Source organism: Eutrigla gurnardus (assembly GCF_963514095.1).
Source record: "Eutrigla gurnardus genome assembly, chromosome: 2".
Lineage (NCBI taxonomy): Eukaryota > Metazoa > Chordata > Actinopteri > Perciformes > Triglidae > Eutrigla > Eutrigla gurnardus.
The window spans coordinates 20,705,299-20,725,846 of NC_139916.1; the positions used below are offsets into that span (position 1 = coordinate 20,705,299).

The window sequence follows — 20,548 nt, forward strand, 5'->3', positions numbered from 1 at the left end:
AATTGAACAAAGATGCATATTAATAATTAATGCTGCAAACAAAGTTAGTTCATAAGTTCACATTAAATCAAAAACAATAATAATTACTAATTATTAACTTTTTTTTAGTCATCTTCTAAAAATTCTGCATGTTTTGCAATGGCCATTACTTGGCACCTGCATCGACTGAAACCTTGCCAGCCTATTTTCCATTACTTCCCGTGGAACTCCAGCCAATCATAGCCATGCTGGCATCAGTAATCCACAGCCTGAGCAGGCCGGCCTGCTGCTCGTAGCAGCACTGAGTCGAGTTTATCTCCACATTGCCCCACTGATTCCTGAGACTAGCCACAGACACAGAGATGTCTTGACACAGCTAATTATCTTAATCCAAGTGTCAACATAGACAGCATTACAGCTGAATGATAGACTTTCACTCAAATGAGCCTCAACGTCATCCTGTGCAAGTCCCAGCGTGTGGTTTGACAGACACAAAAATAAAGTTCTGCTCCATTGAGCAGAATTAGTTTGTTGGCTCATCCTACCATGTAATGAGTGATGTTTACCATGAGTCACGATTCTGTGTGTCCACATGTGCTCTTGTCCCTGTGTGTCTTTGCGTGTGTGACATTAAAGCAAAGCCACAGTTAGCCTTCTCAGGCTAATTATAGCCCAGTGCTGCTTGACCCAGATTATTGGGTGTGCGTGGAGTCAGAAGGTAAACCCTACTAGGGCTGTCCTTGCTTGGTCTTGGCCTCTGACCTCTGCAGCAGAAAGTCCAAGCAGACATCAACTATAATAATCTGACCTGACACATCAATGAAGTAATGAAATAAAACGCTGAATCAAATTCAAGTCCACAATCCAGCAACAGAAACACACACACATAAGCACGCTCACATGTATACACACAGTCTATGCATGTGAATGGCTTTCAGTTACTAACCATAGGTGCAGTGAGCCATCGGACGCCTCCACAATCAGGGACTATAGTTCTGTCAAGGCATCCACTTACTTTCAGGCCTCTTCAACCCTCTGCTCACGTCTTGAAACGTCATGCTGATGAAGGGATCACCCTTATTTAATACACCTCAATTGTGTGCTCTTGTCTGGGGAATTCAGTGCTGACAAGGTATCCTTTGATTCCAGCTCTATTCGGTAGTTTGGGGAACGAGAAAGGTACAGTGGATCAGTCAGGATATACAATTACAGAATTCAATCCATCATCACTTCGCTCAAGTCTTCTCATTATGCAGACACAGACTATGCTAATGGATGCAATGTAAATGTCCAGCTGATAAAACACCTTATCTATTAATCAAAGTATGACAGCATTCGATCTTTTCACTATTTGGAGTCTTAGTACTAAATTAAACTAAAACTAATGAGGCAAAACCAAAAAAATATCACCAGAAATCAACAATGAATATTCCCACATTACTGTTTTTGTTGGAAGTGAATGAACACACTATTACATCTTTTTGTTTTTAAGTTCAACATTATTGTTTTCACTTGCTTTCTTGGAGCAGGTGACACAATATTTATCATAAAGACAAGTCCATAAGAATGTCCATTTCTCAAGAGATAAAGAAGAGTTAATAAGATACTCACTGATGCACTCAGGAACTCTCTTCCTCTATTTCCTCTGTAATGTGAAATGTATTTAGTGCAGTTTCATAGGTTTTTCAAGTACAAAGCTACCAATCCATCTGATTTCAGCTCTGCATACCCTGAAAGAAAAGCAGAGTTTGATGCAATAAGCACATGCACGATCACTCATAATTCTGTTGATAAGCTGGCAACTGATGCTACCAATCCTTAAAATCAATCCATGCTTCTTTATTAAAAACTAACAAATGTTGAGTTGCTAATGCTTTTAACTTAAAAAAATGTAGTTCACTTACCCTCCTCTCTCAGTTCACCATAATGAAGTGAACTTCTTCCCAAGGCCAGACAAAGCTGTGAGAATGACAAAGAGAAGAAAGGCAAATATCAGAGAACACCGCTTATCCAAACAGTGAATTCAAAGAATTCCAGTATCTTGCTGTATTAATATACTCTTATTTAAAAACTAAAACATATTGGATTTAACATTTGCTAGACCAAAAGATAAGCTGCATTTCAGTTTCTTAAACAATTATTTATAGATGACTATACCATCTCCCAGTTTCCCCGCCTGTTCTGCTGCCCCTCCTTGCAGGATTTTAGTGATAACGTTGTCCCCTTCAGCAGGTGGCTGTCCTGCTGCAGCACTGCCTATACCAATGGGTTTGCTACCGATTCCAACAGGGGCAGCCTTGGAGCCTGTGAACAACAAACAACATAACTATCGCATATGTCATTGTATGCATGTGGTCATTGTTGGGTTTATGGTAATGGTGGGACATACCAATTCCTGTAAGTGGAGGTGTAGCTATTTTGGTAGGTTGTGGTGCTGTTGGGGCTCCTGTTGTAGGATTAATTCCTGTTGCTACTGCTGTAGGTGTAGCATCCATTTTTGCCTGTCAAACAGAAGAGAAACAAATACTGAGCTATGGGAAAGTTTTAATTGCTATGCAATTACATTTGAAATATAATCCTATAAAGTTAAAGTTATAAAATAATAAATCAAAAACGTAATATTCATTTATCTCTGTGTAACGTTTACATAATACTCATTATCCACATGAAGTGTCAGATTGTTCTTACAATCTACAAACCATAAGAATCAAACATCTTTGCTTCTTGTTGTGACATTTAGGTGTCTTTTAATGGACAACAACAGCATTTTTATATAAGTAAAACCTATAATGTATTAAAGAAAAACCAGGCATAGGTCTACTCACCGCTGTGGTAGCTGGTTGCCCTGCTGCAGATCCTACTCCTGGCTGGCGTCCCTGTGGTGGGGCTTGGGCAGATTTGGGCTGCTGTGCCAGTCCAGCTCCTGCAGTGGTTGCTGTAGGCTGGCTGCTCTGAGGGGTCTGGCTGTGATGCAGGGGTTGTTGTTGCTGCTGCTGCTGCTGCGGCTGCTGCTGCTGCTGCTGCTGCTGCTGTTGGGCACTCTGCTGATGCTGCTGCTGGGCCATCTGGGGACCATCAAGTGGTTCAGAGCCTGGATGTTTCCCAGACTGGCCCTGGCCACCTGAACGTTGCTGCCCAGCATGGCCCTGAGGGGGCTGCTGCTGTTGTTTAGGTCCTCCTGCAGGGGGCTCCTGCCTTCTGGAGGTTGTGCGTTCTCCTTGGGTTCTCTGGCCCCGTCCGCCAGTGCCGGGGTGATGACCAGAATCGCGAGAAAAGTCCCCTGAGTTCCGGGGGCTTCCCTGGGCGGAACGGGAATCTGGACCACTCCTTCTTTGCGTAGACGAAGAGCCTCTGCCATCAGAGCGGACAGATGGGTCTTTGGGGTGTGTCCTGGAAGAACGGGTCGACCTGGGATCCTCTGGGGTGTGACGAGAAGTGCTGTGTCTGCCAGAGCTGCCACCATGGTGACGGTGATCCCGAGATGTTGTGGAGGAGGAGTGGCGTTGTTGGTTGTACTCCTCCTGGGGACCGTATTCCTCTGGAGGTTCATCGTAATCATGGTAGGTGTGTTTACTACGCCTGCCTGTGGATGAGTGACCTCCATGATGTCTTGACCGTTCACGGGCCTCCCGTGGTTTCTCAAACCAATCAGTCTCCTCTTGGCCCAAATGATAGGCTTTTAAAACCAAAGCAAACATTGTCAGTGAATTGTTTTATGTGCTGAGAGGAGTAGCATGCAATTTGAAGCCATGCAAAATAACTGGGAAAACATTCCCCTTATCCCAGAGCCATGCAAATTTGTTTTTATATTCAACAGAAAAAGCAAAAAAAAGATTTCACCTTACACTCAAACATTATCCATGCAAAAAAGAAATATAAAACAGGCATGTTTTGGCGAAATTCATCACAGGGAACAAACATTCCACAAAAAAAGACAAGACAAATAAAGTTGCTCTTCTCAAAATTCTCCACTTGGCATGCAGTCCCATTCCAGCACAAAGTAATGGTGGGAGGAACAAATGTCAGGCAGCACAAATTATTCAGCACCAGTTACCTTCACTGTCAGAAACAGCACAGTGCATGTCATCTACGAGGTAAGGGTCATCTGGTTTATAGACATGACTCCTGGGCAGGTCCTTCTTGTGATGATCCTGCACATCTGGCAATGAATGGCTGGAACCATACTGGTTCCTCACATCATGGGCATCTGGTATGCCAGAGCTTCTTCCCATACCTACAGGCTTCCCAACAGGACTAAGTGGACTCTCCTCTTCTGAATTCTGGCTACGCATGGGAGGCCTTCCACTGCGGCTGCTTCTCTGAGACCGTTCCATGGCATCTCTCTCATAGGATTTACTTCTGTGGCCTGTAGCATCTCTAGAGGAAATCTTATCCATACCATATCCAGTAGACCTGGACCTGCCGGAGCTGTACATGCGGTCCTCCTCCTCAAGACCATCACGACTGGTGCCATAATATTTCTGCTGGTCATATGCATTCTTCTTCATCCCATATGTGACATCATCCGGAAGCTTCTTGGCTCTGGATACAACTGTACAGCTGCCTCCTGTTGATGTTGTCATTGTGTAAGACGCTAGGTCAGACTCCACATCCCGTGCTTCCTCAATAGGGGAGAATTTAGAAATCTTCTGCTCCATTCCCTGCTTCCTATGCTTACTACGTTTAGAGGACACTACTGCAGGGGCGAGATTCTTGGGTGCGAGTTTGTGGCTACTTGAGCTGCTCCGTGATGGGTGTTTATAATCGTCATAGTAATAGGAAGAGCCTCCACTTACTGTGGTGCTTGTGCGACTGTCCACTGTACTCTGGTACCCTGTTGTTCCTGTAGATCTGCCGTAAGCATCCACAGGCTCATCTTCAGGCCTACCGTAGGCACTCCCACGTGTAGGGCCATTCTCATTGCGAAACCGCCCCCCCACCGGATGGCCTAGAGCATCTGTAGGTTGGTTAGTGTTGTCTTTTGTCAACTCACTGATGTCATCAATCATGACATAGTTCCTAGGAATATTTTGCTCCAGATTGGAGGTGTAGTGTCCATCTGAAGCATAAGCAGAGGTGGGACTTTCCACAGCGTGAGTCAGGCCAGGCTCCGGGGGGCGGTACTGCCCATATGCATTGCTGTAAACTGAGCCAAAGTTGGTATCTGGAACTGATGTGGCCACTGACACTGCTGGGTTGCTGATGACTTCATAGTTGGTGGGGAGTTTTTGCTCAAGGTCAGCCAAAGAGGTTTGCCTTGGTCTTTGATGGACTGTAAGAATCTCTGCTTGGGGCTGGTAGGGGAGACCAGGTTGGTAGGAGCTGTGGCTGGGGTAAGGAAGGCTCTGGCTTGGCATTGGCTGACCAGAAGGATGGAAGCCCTGGTGACCATGCTGCTGCATACCCAGGTCAGTCTGGTAGGAGGACTGTGCATACATTCGATTGGAATAATTTCCCTGGTTCTGGTAGCCAGGGCCTGGTGGGGGATGGGGCTGGAATGTTCCTGGCTGTGGTGCAGAGGATGAAGGGTACTGAGGAGGTTGGAAACCTATCTGTTGGTAAGCAGAGCCTGGCTGCTGTGTTGATGGCTGACTTTGAGGGTATGGATAAGACATATAGGATGAGGTTGACGGATACTGGGAGGTTGCATTGAGGTCATTAGTAAATTGGCTCAATGGTGCAGTGCTGGGCCTTGTCAGCAGACCATTAGCATCAAAGGTTCCTGTTGCAGCTACCATCCTGAGGTTGTTGAGCTCACTGTCTGACATGTAATCCCGAGCATCACCAATACATCTCAAGTAAGCCAGCTCTCTCCTCTCCCTGTCCTTCACCATGGTCTCCTTACGTTGAGTGATGCCTAGCTCCAAGTAACGTAGCTTGGCATCAATCTCTTTCTCTTCTTCTTCAAGTTCAGCCTGCTGCTTACGGAGCTTCGACGACTCTTGTTCCACAGCTTTCAATTCACTCAGCAGGCCCGCCTTGGTGACGCCCTGGGCAGGTCTGGGTAGGACCCTCTGGGGCATGCCAGGAGAGCTGTACATTTGTGCTGGAGTAACAATGGGGAGCGGAGACTCCTCTGGAGGGGGGCTGGGGAGAGTCCTCTTTATTTTCCTCATCAGAGAGTTCTGCTGCTGCTGCAGGGAGGCCATCTGCTTGGGGAGGCAGAGACACATCAGCAAACACTGAGCTATAAACAGAATGTGTTTATGTAAATTAGACTCATTACTGTACACTGGGTACTCACAAAGGGTCTGCACATTTCTTCATCCCTAGACCTAATTGAAGAACTATCCAGCCTGATATGTTGTCAGACTACTAATTAGGCAATGTACTACGAGGGTGTTGGCTCCATAAGTTCAATTTAAATAGATTGATTTCCTTATATTTATTGAATTATTTCACTAAAGTCAAAGACACTAAGTGACGTTTTTCATGTTATGCCTGATTAACAGTATTACGAAAAATGTTGAGTGTACACAAAGCACCTCTATTACATAATAATATTGCAAAGTGGGTCAATTCAGAGTGCAATTTAACTAAGTTATACTAAACAAGTATTATTAAGTACATCGTTACTTCAGTGAATTAACTATAAAATATGTTTACCAATATCAATCAGTATATTTGACCAAGTATATTTGCTTTTTCAATTAATATCTAATTTTCTAAATGTAGGATTGATAATTGTCAGAATTTAAAAAAAATTGAAATAACTCATACTGAACAAATATATGTCTGTTAGCTTAGTAAATGTAAACATCATAAAATTGTAAAATATGTTTTTCTCAAATCAACATTGGCATTTGATTTAATTCAAATATATCTTTAGAAATATATTAACTTTGATCAAATATACACAGTATCTGTCTTTTCCTTAAGATTGATCCAAATAGCTATGTAGACATGCAGATAAGAAAAATCTGTCAAACAAAACTGTATAAACTGTAAATTAATTTCAAACACAACTTTATAGGATTGTGCTAGTCTAATACTTACAAAATAGTTGTGTTGGGGAGATCCATAAGTATCCACAAGAAAACTGTGTATAAAACACTAATGCTGAAGATTAGAAGTACAACTATGTAAAATGCCTGAAATCAGATTTCTGTGTTTCCTTCTCAGACTAGTTTTGGTCTAAGTGCAGAGCAATGTTAATTTACTTTGACCAGCTGCTAACAATCAGGAAGACAGCAAAGCACCACTAGGATCCCTCCACATTGTATGTCCCCCTGGCAACTCTTAAGGGTTTGCCAGATATAGAAGGCATGACAGAGACACAGAGAGAGAGAGAGAGAGAGAGAGAGAGAGAGAGAGAGAGAGAGAGAGAGAGAGTACAGACTAAGATAGTAGAAAGGGGAGAGATAAGCAAGGAAATGCAGCAGAAAAGGATGATGGGAAAAGCTTTTCTGGCATGACCAGCTGCTCTCATGAGAACATTCTGTCACCTTCTTGATGCCAGATCATGTGTGATCCTCCATATCCACAGAAAATATTCTGCATGCATGCACTTGCATTTTTTTTATTTATATATTTTTAATGTCAGAGAATTAATTTACAAATGCCTTAATTAATCATAAGTGTATATTACTTGTAATGCTTCTCTACAAGGTAATAGGTTGAAAACATAATTTGTGTGGTTTGGTGCTGGTATGCATTTGATTGTGAAACATTGCACTTTTCTGTGCAAAAGTTGTGACAAATGTTATAACATCCTGCATAGCATCAGTGTGACTAATCTAAATGTATAAAAATAAATAATGTTTTATGTTCAAACAGCATTGTATCCATTATAAATAAACATGTAGGCTATGGCAGTCTTGAAATCCATACATAAATATTAGCAGTAAACACATGTATTTGAAAATACTCACACCTCAAGAAATTAATATCAATTAAAGAAACTAGATTGTGTGGGTTTGCTGAATTTCTTAAAAAATATTTCTAATGAATACATTGCCCTAAAATATATATCTTTTATATTCTATTCATAATAATTTCAGTAAACCTTCAGAAAATTATATAAATACATACCTGACTGTTGGACACAGCTTGCTGATGATATGGGGAGAACCTGTTCTTGGCAGGGTCCTCTGATGTGGGGCTGAGAGGCTTGGGATCCGACATGGAGCGCTGCACACTTTTAATGGGTCTTGGTAGGGTCTGGTGGCGTTGGGGTGATTCAGCAGTAAAGGCCTTCTGCTGGGGGGTAACATGGGCCTTGTTGAGTTTCTCCTGGGAGGCAAATGTTGTCTCCAGCATGCGATGAGGAGACAACGGAGATACAGGAGAGTATAGCACCTGGGGAGATTTGGGGGGCTGCCGAGATGGAGACTCATTTTGTTGATAGCCAATTTCCAGGGGGTCTGGTTTCCTTCTCTCAAACTTAGCAACTCCTTGGAGTCTAGGAGAATTTGGGTCAGATGTGTTTGCACCAACTATATGCAGACTTGTAGAGTACGGACTAATAGTTGTAGGGACACTCAGCTGGGGGACAACCACACCCTGAGACTGAGATTCTGGTTCTGTCTGGCAAGCCAGACTCTCTCCTTTATGGGTCCTTTCAGGGGCTGCTATGTAATGTAAAAGATCAACCTTTGAGGTCTCTGCCATAGTAATGTGGATTGCAGGCGAAATCCTGCTTAGTTGCTCTGGCTCTGTTTGGCATGAAGAATCATTTGTGGTCTGAATAGCTATACTTGCAGAAGCCACTTTAGATGCACCTTCTGATTTAGCCTCCCCACTGGACTCAGAGTGCTTGGAAACACGTGATCGCCTGCGCCTTACTGGCTGTTGGTCCCATTCTCCTTGGTCCTCCTCATCAGTCTGCACACTGCAGTCCGCAATACGCCGTGTTCGCCTTCGCCTGTTCATGAATCTTTCCTCCCCATCTTCATCATCTGTTTGCACACAGCTGTCTGTAATCTTCTTCACAGAGTCCTCTTCTGAGCCATCCCTAAGCCGAGGCATGGAATTCTGCTTTTTCATACTCTTGGAATCAGCCTGCTTGTCACTGCTTCTCAAAGACATTTCAGAAGTAGAACTATGAATAGGTCGTGCGGCCACCACGGCTTGGACCACTTGCCCATCCTGCCAAAATTGAACACTCTGTCCATCTTGTTGAATAACTCTACCACTCTGGTCACAAATAATGAACCCTTGAGGGGGCCCTCCTCCAACAACTACCCCTTGTAGAGCACCCTGTGCAGATGTCGCTGCTGCTGCCGCCACTGCTGATGCGGCGGCTACCTCTGCTGCTGCTGAAGCAGCCGCAGCCTCAACTGCTGCCGTCTTTTGCCTTTTCTGCTCCTCCAACTGCTGCTGGAGCTGCTGCTGCAGAGACTGTATCTGTTCAAGCTGCATTCTCTGCTGGGCCAGTTGTTCTCTTTGCATAATGAGCTGTGTCTCTCGCTCCGCCTGCTGTTGGTGCAGCACTTGCTGTTTGATTGTTTGCAGCTCTTGAATCTCACGCTGAACAATAAGTTGTTCTTTTTCTCTGTGCCGCTGAAGCTCCATACGATCCCTTTCAAGCTCCTCGTGCAAGCGCAGTTGCCGTAAGTTTTCCAGTTCAACACGCTCTCGCTCGAGCTGCAGCACATGCTCTTGTTGTTGACTCAGCCTCTCATCTTCCTTAGATTTCTGGGCATCCACAGGAGGCGAACTCGGTGCAAGGGCAGTGGAATGGGGTGTCACTTGGGGCTGACCCTGTGGCAGAACTAATGGTTGAGGTTGACTAATGGGTTGAACTTGAGGTTGGGTTTGTGTCAAGGATAAAGGTTCGGTTTGAGTAGGTAACTGGTGTGGCTGCATTTGAGCCTGCACTGCCTGGAAAGTTGGAGGATGGCCTTGCGCTTGAGATAATGACGTAACACTCTGTGAGGTAAGTTGCCTGCGGTCTGTCTGTAGATCTGCCGTTGTTTGCATACCAGTTGCTGGTATATTTTGTGGTGCTATGTGTGCTGAAGGTTGGGTGGATGGAATGGTCTCAGCTGTTTGCGCAGCAACTGGTGTTAAAGGCTTTCCAAGGTACACAGGATTTTCCTGGTGTGAGTTGCTTGCATCAGGTACACCTCCTGATGGTGTGGCTGAAGTAGGATACTGGTTTGGAGTTGGGTAGGAATATGGTCCCTGCAGGGACATGGGCATTCTAGGAGACACTTGAGGCAACCTGGTAAGGCTGGCCAATGGTACAGCAGTTACACCTGTAGGGTATGGTCTGTAAATTCCTCTAGGTATGGGACGCAGGACAGAAGAAGGCTGAGTTGTAATTGGCAAAGTGGAGGCTATCGGAGTGTTAATGGTGGAATATATCATGCCATCACCTCCTCTCATAGCAGCAGGGTACAAGGCGCGTATACTTGCTTGTCTAGCATTTATTAGGTTTGTTAGAGTTTGGCCATTTGCTGTTGGTCTTCCATCCGGGCCATATAGTAGGTTCGCTCTTATAGATGCTAAACTTTGCTGGAGATTTAGCCTAGCTAAAGGTCCACCCCTTCCAGCCCCATATGGTACCAGTTCAGGGTTATTTCCATAACGACTCCCAAATTGGTCCACAGAGTTAAGAGCCGCACACATGCGACTGATCTCCCTGGCAGTGGTTGCACTGTACTGAGCCAGGTTGGAGGTTGGTGGTCCTGTTGGGTCACGTGAACTGTAGGCGTAGTCGGAATTTATATTTGACATGGAGCCGTATCGGCGAAGGGGTAATGAAGGGCCTGAAATATCTCCTTGGTGACGCAAGTCTGTGTAAGATCCATACTGCGCTCCAATGCCAAGGTATCCACCATCATAAGCCTGATTCATGCTGCTAAGATCTACTGCCAAACCCCCCTGTACATTGCTCTGATAGTGGCCAGCATCAATCATGGAGGGCAAATTAGTATCAGACATGGAGGGCTGAATTCTTCCTGAGGAGACTATGGGTGGTTGATATGGATTATGTCCCTCTGTCACTCCTTGTGTAACTTGAGGATGGTGTTGTTTTTGTTGTTGTTGGCTGATATTGTAGTGTGGTGGATGGGCTGCTTGAGATGTTTCGTTAGTGGTAGATTTATCTGAGGATACTGTTGTAGGCTTCTGAGTGAATGACCCTGAACAGGAACCAGCAAAGGGCAATTTGTAAACAACATCACAACAAGCTACCTGGTTTTCTGGTTTGATCTGTCCAGTAAGATCCAGGACCTGAGGAGGGGGAGGAGGTTCCTCTTGCTTTACCAATTGACTCACTGTGCCCCCCTGTGATGTGTTACTTTCATCAAGTTGCACCACCATAACATGGGGTTTACCTGTGGACAAGTTCATTACTGTTGGCTTATTTTTTAGCTCTAAGGCAACTCCACCATGGACGTCATGGGGAGCATTAGACACAGAAGCCCCAGACACTGATGGTGGAGCCAGGGGAGACATTCTGGGAATGGCACTAGCAGTCACTGTAGGCTGGGCACTGCTTGTCTGACTCACTACAAGGTCTTTTTTCATCAGCAGCGGCTGGACCTGATTAGCTAAATTGTAACGAGCAAAGGAGGATTGCTGATGGTGCTGCTGGAGCTGCTGCTCAAGAAGCTGTTGCTGCTGCAGGAGCTTCTGCTGCTGTAACTGCAGCTGTTGCTGTTGTATACCCAGGTTCTCCAGGCAGGCATCAATTTTGGGAATAGATGGGTCACTAATTGCAGGCTTGCTTTGGGTTAAACACACAGCTGATCCAACACCCTGCCCCAAATCTACACGGTTTTGCAAAGGATCGCCATACACTACTTGTTGTTTGGGTTGCGACATGAACATAGAACCTGCAACTGTGACGCTAACTGTGGTTGGTGTTGATACAGATATGTATGGTTGCTCTTGTGCATTCAGGTTCATAATAAGAGGCTGCACAAGTGTTTGTCGACCAGATGGCTGCTCTCCCCCTAAAGAGTATCTCCTTGTATCAGAGGCTATGGATGTTAGGTCCATCCCCTGATCTGTCATTATAATTGGAGCCGGCTTCATTGGGGCTCTCAGATCCACCACATTAGTGCTTGGATATGTTTGACCCTGACCCACAAGCATTGAGGAGCCTGTAATATTTGAGATTTTACACAGAGAGATGTTTTCCATAGTTACCCGACTATGTGCAGTAGTTGTCACAGTACTAATTCCAACATTAACCCTTTCAACATTTTGAGACATCTGTGAAGAATGTTTAGAAGACTGCTGTGATGGATGTTTTTGTGGTGATGTTGGGGAACTTGTCGAAGGGGGCTGGGAGCTATACAAGGTTTTACAACTATCCTGTGTTGGTGATGACAAAGGGGAAGTGGAAGAATTTACAGTGAGTGGCTTGGCTGGACTTGTTGTATTAGAGCCTAGTGGTGAATCTTGAGAGGACTGTTGCCGTGCAAGACGTGGTGAAATTGCCCTTTGAGGTGCCTGACCTCCATGGGATGCTGTAGCTAATGTAGGACCACACGGCAAAGATGGTAACTGCCTGCCACTACCACCAGTTGGTCTCACTGACGGTGTATGTGTTGGGCTTTGTGCTGGAGAAGCACTGGGGGAAACCGGAGGGCTGGCACCTTTGAAAAGGGAGAATACTTTTGAGGTAAGGGAGGATGCTCCAGGGTCAGGTGACCCCTGTGTTGGTCTCTGGGAGCCTGCCCTGTTGCCAGCAGGTGCTGTGCTACCTGCCTGTCGAGTTGTGGCAGTCTGATTGACTTGGGCTTTGGTTGTGGCAACTCCAACAACACCTTCAATTTTGGCACTCTGAGTCATCATCCTATTTTGTGTTTCTTTTGATAGATGCTGTGCTGCATGAATTCCTTGAATTCTTGGATCACTCCCTGTTGTAGAGAAGGTCATAGTTGCTGTAACCTGCGTTGGGCTTGAGCCGGGGGTTAGGACAGTTCCTGCTTCAAGATGATGTTTACTGTCAGGCTGAGAGGCACCTTTCTGCTGATTAGCTGTATGTCCTTGCCTCTGCATGAGCTGCGCTTTCTTCATCATCTCTTCATAGACCTCCTCTGCACTTTTTAGTGTTTTATCAGATGGTGACATTGCAGATGTCTTTTCTGTAGGGGAGTAGAGTGATGTGAAGGTTGGAAGGTTATATTCATTTCCTGATTTGTAAAGTTTTCCACCAATCATCTCAAAGCCCTCTGCCTCTGAGTCCATAGATGGTGAGTATTCAGAACATGATGATCTGTGAAGCTCCTCCATCTCTGCTGCCTGCCTTAGCTCTTCTGTTGGTGATGCATCCTCAATAGGAGAGAGATTACTGGGGGGAGTTTTGGATCTTTCCCTGCGTCTCTGTGCCCGCAGCTCCTCTTTATCCCTCTTTGTTTTTCGTGCAGTACTTCGGATCCTCTGTTGCTCTAGATCTCTCATCTGCTCCTGTTCTCGAAGTAGTTCTTCCTCCTCTCTGAGTTCATCCTCTTCAGACGAGTCCTCGATAGTGGGCAGCAGTGGCCCATGGGACCGATGTCGAGCCTTCCTCTGTTGCTTTGCCTCCTCTAGTCTTGCCCTACGACTAGGGCTGCTGTCACTGTCATCCTCCATGGATGACACAGATGTGGGGGATGTCCCAGAGGTGTAGCTGGGAGTGGTGGCAGGTAGGGTGGATGAATATTCTCCCTTTGACCGCTCCTCAGGGGAGCCAGTTAGACTTTCCATCTCCAGCTCTGGTTCTCGTAGGTCATGCTCACTGCTGAGCTCCATGTCTCTGTTGTAGCTGTTGGTGTTATTCAGCTCAATGGTCTTAAAACGGCGAAGACCCCCAGCCATTACAACATCTTCCTCTTCATTTGCCTCTGATGCCTTGGTGTCATCCTCAAAACTATTAGAGTGTTGAGAGAGTCGTCGTCTCTCTTTGCTCAAATCCCCACTGGTTTTATGTCCCCTTTTAGGCTTTTGGTTTCCATGTTCTTCCATCTCCTCTTCATCAGCGCTCATCTCCATAATTTGCCTCCTCATGAATTCCTCATCCGTTATATCTTTATGGGATTTCTTCTGTCTTACTGGCAATGGTGAGAGACCACTTTCACTGCTGTCTTCCACATAATCATGGCGAAGCTTACAACTGAGATCATCCTCTGATTCATCCCTTGCCGCATCATCATCAGGATTGTAGTCCCGGCCCTGCCCTACAGACAGTGAATGTGGCCTGTGCTTCTGGTCTGATGTCATCTTTGACTCCAGTAGAGGCTTCATGGAGCTCTCTAGCTTGGTGATTTCTGAGGGGATGGAAGCACCTCTTTCACTGAGTTTGATTCCTTCTTCCTGGATCTGTCCTGTAATCTCCCCATGAGAGCTGGAGATCCCATCTGAGGAGTATCCAGTGTCACTTAGACTCTGTGTACTCGATTTGTTGGAATCCTGAAGAAAGAGAGAAAGAGAAGGAGAGGTCAGAAGCAAAAAAAAGCATAAATTCTCCCTAAATTACTTCATGGCATGGTCTATTACAAGCCTCAATGCACACCTTCTATCCAACTATTTAATCAAACTCATCAGTAGTGACATTTTCATGAGCAATTTTACATAATAGGGAATATAATTAATGCACTACACCCAATACAGTTGAAAAAGTCTCTAATACTTTTTTTCTTTAGATTTTAGAGCGTAATTACATTGGAAAGAACAAATCCACAATCAAACAACCAAATATAGTAAACCTTTAGGCCAAAAATCAACCCAAATATTTACTTTAGCATTTTGGTTCTATAAGTCAAGCAGTATTTTAATTTGCATAATGTTCCCATCAAGCAACATGTATACATTTGTTATTTGTTATAATCTCAACATGTTTTCTTTTTTCTTTTTGTAAAGGGAATAAGCAGTATTTTGTGAATATAATCTCATTGTGTTGTTTATTCAAGCAATTGACTATATTCTATGGATTTGGGTTGAGTTTGCCTTTCAAAGTTACGTACACACAGATGGATAAATACACAGACACACAGAGTGAATATAACAGACAGTTAAACATACAAACATCTACAGACAAATGTCATTTGGTTACATGCTTCATTGCCATCTTTGACGCATTCTCCGTTGCATTCTTCGAACCGTTGAAGAATAACGAACATGCTTAGAATGCTTAAAATATCATCACGAAGAGTCACAGAAAACAAAAAGCTTGCGTTTTATACAAATAAAATGAAGGTGTACAAAACCAGACGGAGTAATGGGGGAACAGGCTGAAGATGAGGAATGGCCACTGAGAAAATCATGTTGATGATGATGATGATGATGATGATGATGATGATGATAATGAAGAAGATGGGGATGATAAGGATGTCATGATGAAACACAAATGTAAATTATTACATTAGTGATGGAGTTGATGATTACTAAAAACGAACTTAATGAAGAAGAACAAATAAAAGTAAAAAAAAACCCAGAGGTGTTCACTACAAAAATTAATACAAATTTAAAAAAGAGATTGAGATAATGATATAATGACGTGGAATGAATGATTAATAGGATTGTGATTTGATGAAAATGATGATAATTCTGAGAAATGGTTACAATTATTCAAATGGAGCAAAAAATATATAAAAAATAAAAATGGCGAATCAAGAGCAACAAGTGAAGGCGAAGAAGTTGCAGGTAGCTCACTTCGTGGTGTCTTGACTTCTGTGTATCTTCAGTTATCTTCATGTCTTTTGGTGAAGTGACAGTCTCTGACAATGCCTTCTTTGGTGAGGCCTTGACGTCTTCTTTTAGAGATTTAGATTTATTCTTCTCCTGGCTCTGCGGCTGTTTGCGGGCCTGGTTGTTACCTGTGGGTTTAGACTGAGTAGGTACTGTTTTGGACGGGGTAGGAGAGGCCTTGGCATTGTTGGCTGTTGCTTTACCAGGGGTGGCCTTGGCACCAGGTGGATGAGAAGGGCCCTTATTCTGAATAGAGGGCTGAGCAGATCCCTTTGTCTGAGCCGGCCCTTTACCCTGGTTCTGGCCCTTTATTTGGTTAGCAGACTGAAAATGGCCTTTACTCTGTGATTGATTAGGACCTTTAATTTGAGGCCCCTTAGACTGAGCTAACGGTTGTGTTGAACCCTTAGTTTGGGAATGTGGCTGAGTTGAACCCTTAGGTTGAGGACCAGATTGGGCAGAACCCTTAGGTTGAGGACCAGATTGGGCAGAACCCTTGGTGTGAGACGAAGCTTGGCTGGGCCCCTTGGTTTGAAGGGCAGGCCCAGCATGTTTCACAGGAGAGACAGGGCCACTTACTTGGGGACCCGGTGGTTTCTGTAGTTGAGGACCTGTGGACCTAGGCCCTAAAAGTTGATTTGGCCCTTTCTGCTGAGGAGGCTGTTGATTGGCTGCAGCAGGTGACCGGGGGGATCCCACAGGCTGTGCAACGGGAGCTGCAGTATCTCCCAAGCTTCCTGACAGAGCCCTCTGCGTCTGGCAGTTCAAGCACAACCATTCTTTCTTCTGAAAAAACAAGCACAAAGAGAACAGCAATCAAAAATGTTAAAATATAATAATAAGACAAAAACACATGGTTCCTCGATATTACTTACGTACAATATTCAGCAACATTGGACTTACATTGACACTATGTCAACACATTTTTCGACTATTATTTATGATGATTGATAGGTACAGAAATATAAAAGTGTCTATTTGTTTAAAAAAAAATTAAATCAGAAAGTTGTTGCTCTATAAACGGCCATGTAGTGCCAGGGACTAGCGAGTCTGCACAACTGAATATTTGAAAGCCTGTCCAAACAAGGCCTTTCATCTCTTGGGGAAGACTTAATCATTTGACAATATTAAGCACTCTCAAGCAGGGTACACAGAGGAAGAGTGCTATGTGAATACAAATGAACACATCTATTATTGGATTGGAGGAGTGCAACTGTCATTTGATCTTTTATGGAGCCCACAGCAAACCTTCAATCCGCAAGTGTATGGGATTGTGTGGACGTTGTTATAGATTCGCACACTGCTAAAAGATCTAGAACAAAACCCATCAAAGACAGGATATTAGCATCAACAGATTCAATTTCAAGTCAATGCAACAGATCGATGAAACTCCTCGATGGAAAGAAATGGTTACATTACAGGTTATGCATGCTGAAAAGAGAGGCAGTGGGAACCATGTTTGTGACGCAGCCCTCTGTTTCTATGATAATCATCTGTGCCCGAGGCCTGAAGAGGGAGCGATCTTGTGTCACACACTCAACTCATATAACAAAACAAATAACCTCATAAACGCAATTATTGCCGATTACCATCTGGCCAATAAATCATTACTTTTATTGGTGTCACACTTCAAAAGCTTAATAGAAAAGATGGAATTCAACAACATCCAAAGCAAATGAAAAAAAAAATGCAACTGTTCAGTGAATGTATCAGAGGACATATTTACTGTGGCCCAAACAGTCAAGATGCCAGATGCAGCTATTGAATCAGAAAGGCCTCTTGAAGACATTACTGGGATTCTGTCATCTCTGACATGTAGGGGAGCTTTCAATTCAATTAAAATCAATTAAAAACTTAACCTGCCTTAAAAAGGTTGCCGGTATAAATTATAAAAATAATGAGAAAAGCTCTTAAATGACATGCAAGACAAAGAGCGCTAGACTGAGAGTGGCAATCATTTAGTCTGATCTTGATCTAGAGACCAGAGACCAGCATTTGACAGACAGGTCTTCAGTGATAAAGTCTTATTTTTGCTACATACTCTATCAGTGTAGATCAATTGATCAGGCTCTGTGTGAGTGAGAGATTGATTGATTGATTTTTTCCCTCATGGCTCCTTGTGTGTCCTCTGGATTCATATAGAAAAAAACAGTTTGGCTCACTGGCCAGAATGAATGGTGGATACGGACCATCACAGGCCACTTCTACTATTTGTCTGGGAAAACAAATTTGTGAAGACAAAATGATCTAGAAATAACCACTAACCACCAATAACCACGTTAACCACTCACTGGTGTGGGTGGTAGGAGACAAAGCTACAGATTGAATTTAACAGAAGAAGATGGAAGAGGAGGTGGAGGAGAAAATTGGAAGAAGAAGAAAGTGGCAGTAAACGAATGATAATGAGCAAAAGAAAGAAGTAGGTGGTGAACATGATGTAAAATAATATATATGCAACATAAAAAGTGTATGCCATTTATGCTTGAAAAATTACTAGATTAATGATTATCACAACAGTTGTCAGTTGATTTTCATTTTCAATTCATTTTTCATTTTGAATTTAATCATATAATTGATAACTTGACTAATTGTTGCAGCTTTTGGGTCTGTAGCTTGTTAGACGTTTAGGCTTTTTCACCAGCTGCTGCGTGGTGCTGACAGGCAGAACGTGGGCATACCTAAAACGTCTGCCGACTTTGGTGAGAGACTCAACCTCTCTGGGTTACTGTTATATGGAGATTGTGATTAATTGATTAATTCAGCTGTGGTGATGATAGCCCACAACTGTTCTTCTGTTGATATGAACTCATTTATATCCTTATGCAACATAAGTGTTGGATTATGCAACTCCCTCACTTAGAAATGATGCCATTTGAATCATGAATACTGTAAAAATAAAATGCCCTTCAGTAAGGACAGCGCTGCAGCGAACTAAGGAATAGTGTGGGCGGCTACAACATTTTTGAGACAAAATAACGGAGATAAAAAAAAAAGCCTGGCAAATACTTGGCCACTTTAACACCTTTCAAGGAATAAAAATCACATTTACTACTTTTACAGTAACTTCACCCACTTAGTTTAACAAAGTGATATTCCTAAACACAATAACTGCAGAAACCCAATATAAAATAACATAGTACGGAGGCTACCTTTGAAACACGCTATTTTTACTGATGCTATTACCGTTCAAGATGAAATGTGCCCAAATCCTACAGGAATCTGTTGTCTCAACTGAGACCACGAAGCATGGATGGAGGCATGGGCATGCCAAACAGACAGACTTGCTTTGTTTTCATCTCTCTCATGTGCTCTACTGAGAAGCTATATATAAACAGGAGCTGTACTCTCAGAACCAGCCATCTGTGCTGGTTCTGTGCTGGGGAAAAATGAGGGACAAGCGTCCGTGTGTTAGTGGACCGTTAGTACTCGATGGGACCAACAGAAATCTACTGAGGCTATGAGACAATATAGATGGCACTCACATGCATACATGTTGTGATCACATAATTATCCCCCCACAAAAAAAAAATCCCATAGCCTCTGAAGTCTCTACTCACTTCCAACGTCCTCAAAACCACATTGAATCTGCGTTAACTATTCTTTGAGCACGTTCAAAAAGCAGAAATTAAATGAATTACATGTCTACATGAGATACTTTAACGGACATTTGTCCCTCACTGAGAAGCTTTATTCCTGCCATATTGGCACTGCCAAACTCCGGTCTTTGCTCCTGAATCAGCATAACATCACTGCGTGGGAGCCTCGGAGAGAGGAGCAAGGCCAAACCGGAGCAGGGAGTAGCAAATTATTCATGTGGAGTGCTTTAGCCTGTACAGCAGTGAGCGGTGTGGGCTGTGTTTCCCACCTCTGCCCACACTGTGTGGAGAAAATCAGGTCCATATAAAAGACAGAGCCTCTGCGCCTCAGAGACAGGCCTTTAATGCACAGTGAAAACAGAGCAACCAATTCACTGTTGCAGTCTCCTTCTTCTTCTTCTTCTGAAGAGCATTTCAACAGCTCAATACAGAGAATAAACTACAGCTGAAATTACAAAGTATATTTTGTTTAAGCAGAAAATCATTATTTGGCATGTTTTTGTCATTCACGAGGTGTGTGTGTGTGTGTGTGTGTGTGTGTGTGTGTGTGTGTGTGTGTGTGTGTGTGTGTGCGTGTGTGTGTGTGAGTGTGTGTGTGTGTGTGTGTGCGTGTGTGTGGCAGCAGCAGGCTCAGTTTGTTAGTGAGATCATCTTGTTAGTGAACTGGTAACCTCATTAAATGGTAGGAGGTTAACGTGTCTGCTCAGTGGAGAGTTAGTATTTAACCTTAGCTCTGAACTGTAACTCAGATGCGTCTACAGGACATCTGAAGCATGCTGTCTGCTCTTATCCCCTGCAACATGTGATGAGACATCGTGGCGTTCAGCATCCAGTAGCTCTAATGTCACCAGGGCAGCTAAAACATGTGGAAAATATGTTGAATTTCCCATTTGACTTGAAACATTTAGGACATTATGAAAAGCGTCAATATAATACTGATGCCTCTATGTGACCTACCGAGCCATCACCGCTAGAGAACCAGAACCTGGAAGAACCAGAACCAGGACTGCGCTGGGCAGACTGTCAGACCCTGCTTCAGTAAATTAAGTGGTCTTTTAAAAGGGATTCTGGTGCTCAGAAACACTCTTGCTGTTGTCCACAGGGACCAGCATAATTAACACAGAATAAAAATGTCTTGTACTTTCTTAAAGAAAACATCTCCACCAATTGGGAAAACACATTTACAAGATTAACATACAGACATGTTTACTACCCATACATGGTATTAAAAAATGAGCTGACTATTTACTAGGTGTATTTCAGTTTAAACATTTTGATTTAAACATTTTCCTCTATCACCGGTGACGGTGATGAAACGTGAAGTCGACCCGCAAGAGACAGAAATGTAT

At 43.7% G+C, this 20,548-nt stretch overlaps 1 protein-coding gene across 1 annotated transcript in view; it reads right to left on the reverse strand.

The window, feature by feature from the left end:
• bsnb (bassoon (presynaptic cytomatrix protein) b) overlaps positions 1–20,548 on the reverse strand; it is a 60,380-nt gene that overhangs the window by 2,404 nt on the left and 37,428 nt on the right. The window contains exons 4-12 of the mRNA XM_084021030.1: positions 15,568–16,389; positions 8,011–14,325; positions 4,034–6,131; positions 2,805–3,655; positions 2,369–2,480; positions 2,137–2,283; positions 1,884–1,938; positions 1,591–1,709; positions 926–1,130 (exon numbers count right to left, since the gene is read on the reverse strand). Of these exons, the coding sequence (XP_083877156.1) occupies positions 1,898–1,938; positions 2,137–2,283; positions 2,369–2,480; positions 2,805–3,655; positions 4,034–6,131; positions 8,011–14,325; positions 15,568–16,389 (10,386 nt within the window). The 3' untranslated portion in view covers positions 926–1,130; positions 1,591–1,709; positions 1,884–1,897. The remainder of the gene's footprint in view (positions 1–925; positions 1,131–1,590; positions 1,710–1,883; positions 1,939–2,136; positions 2,284–2,368; positions 2,481–2,804; positions 3,656–4,033; positions 6,132–8,010; positions 14,326–15,567; positions 16,390–20,548) is intronic.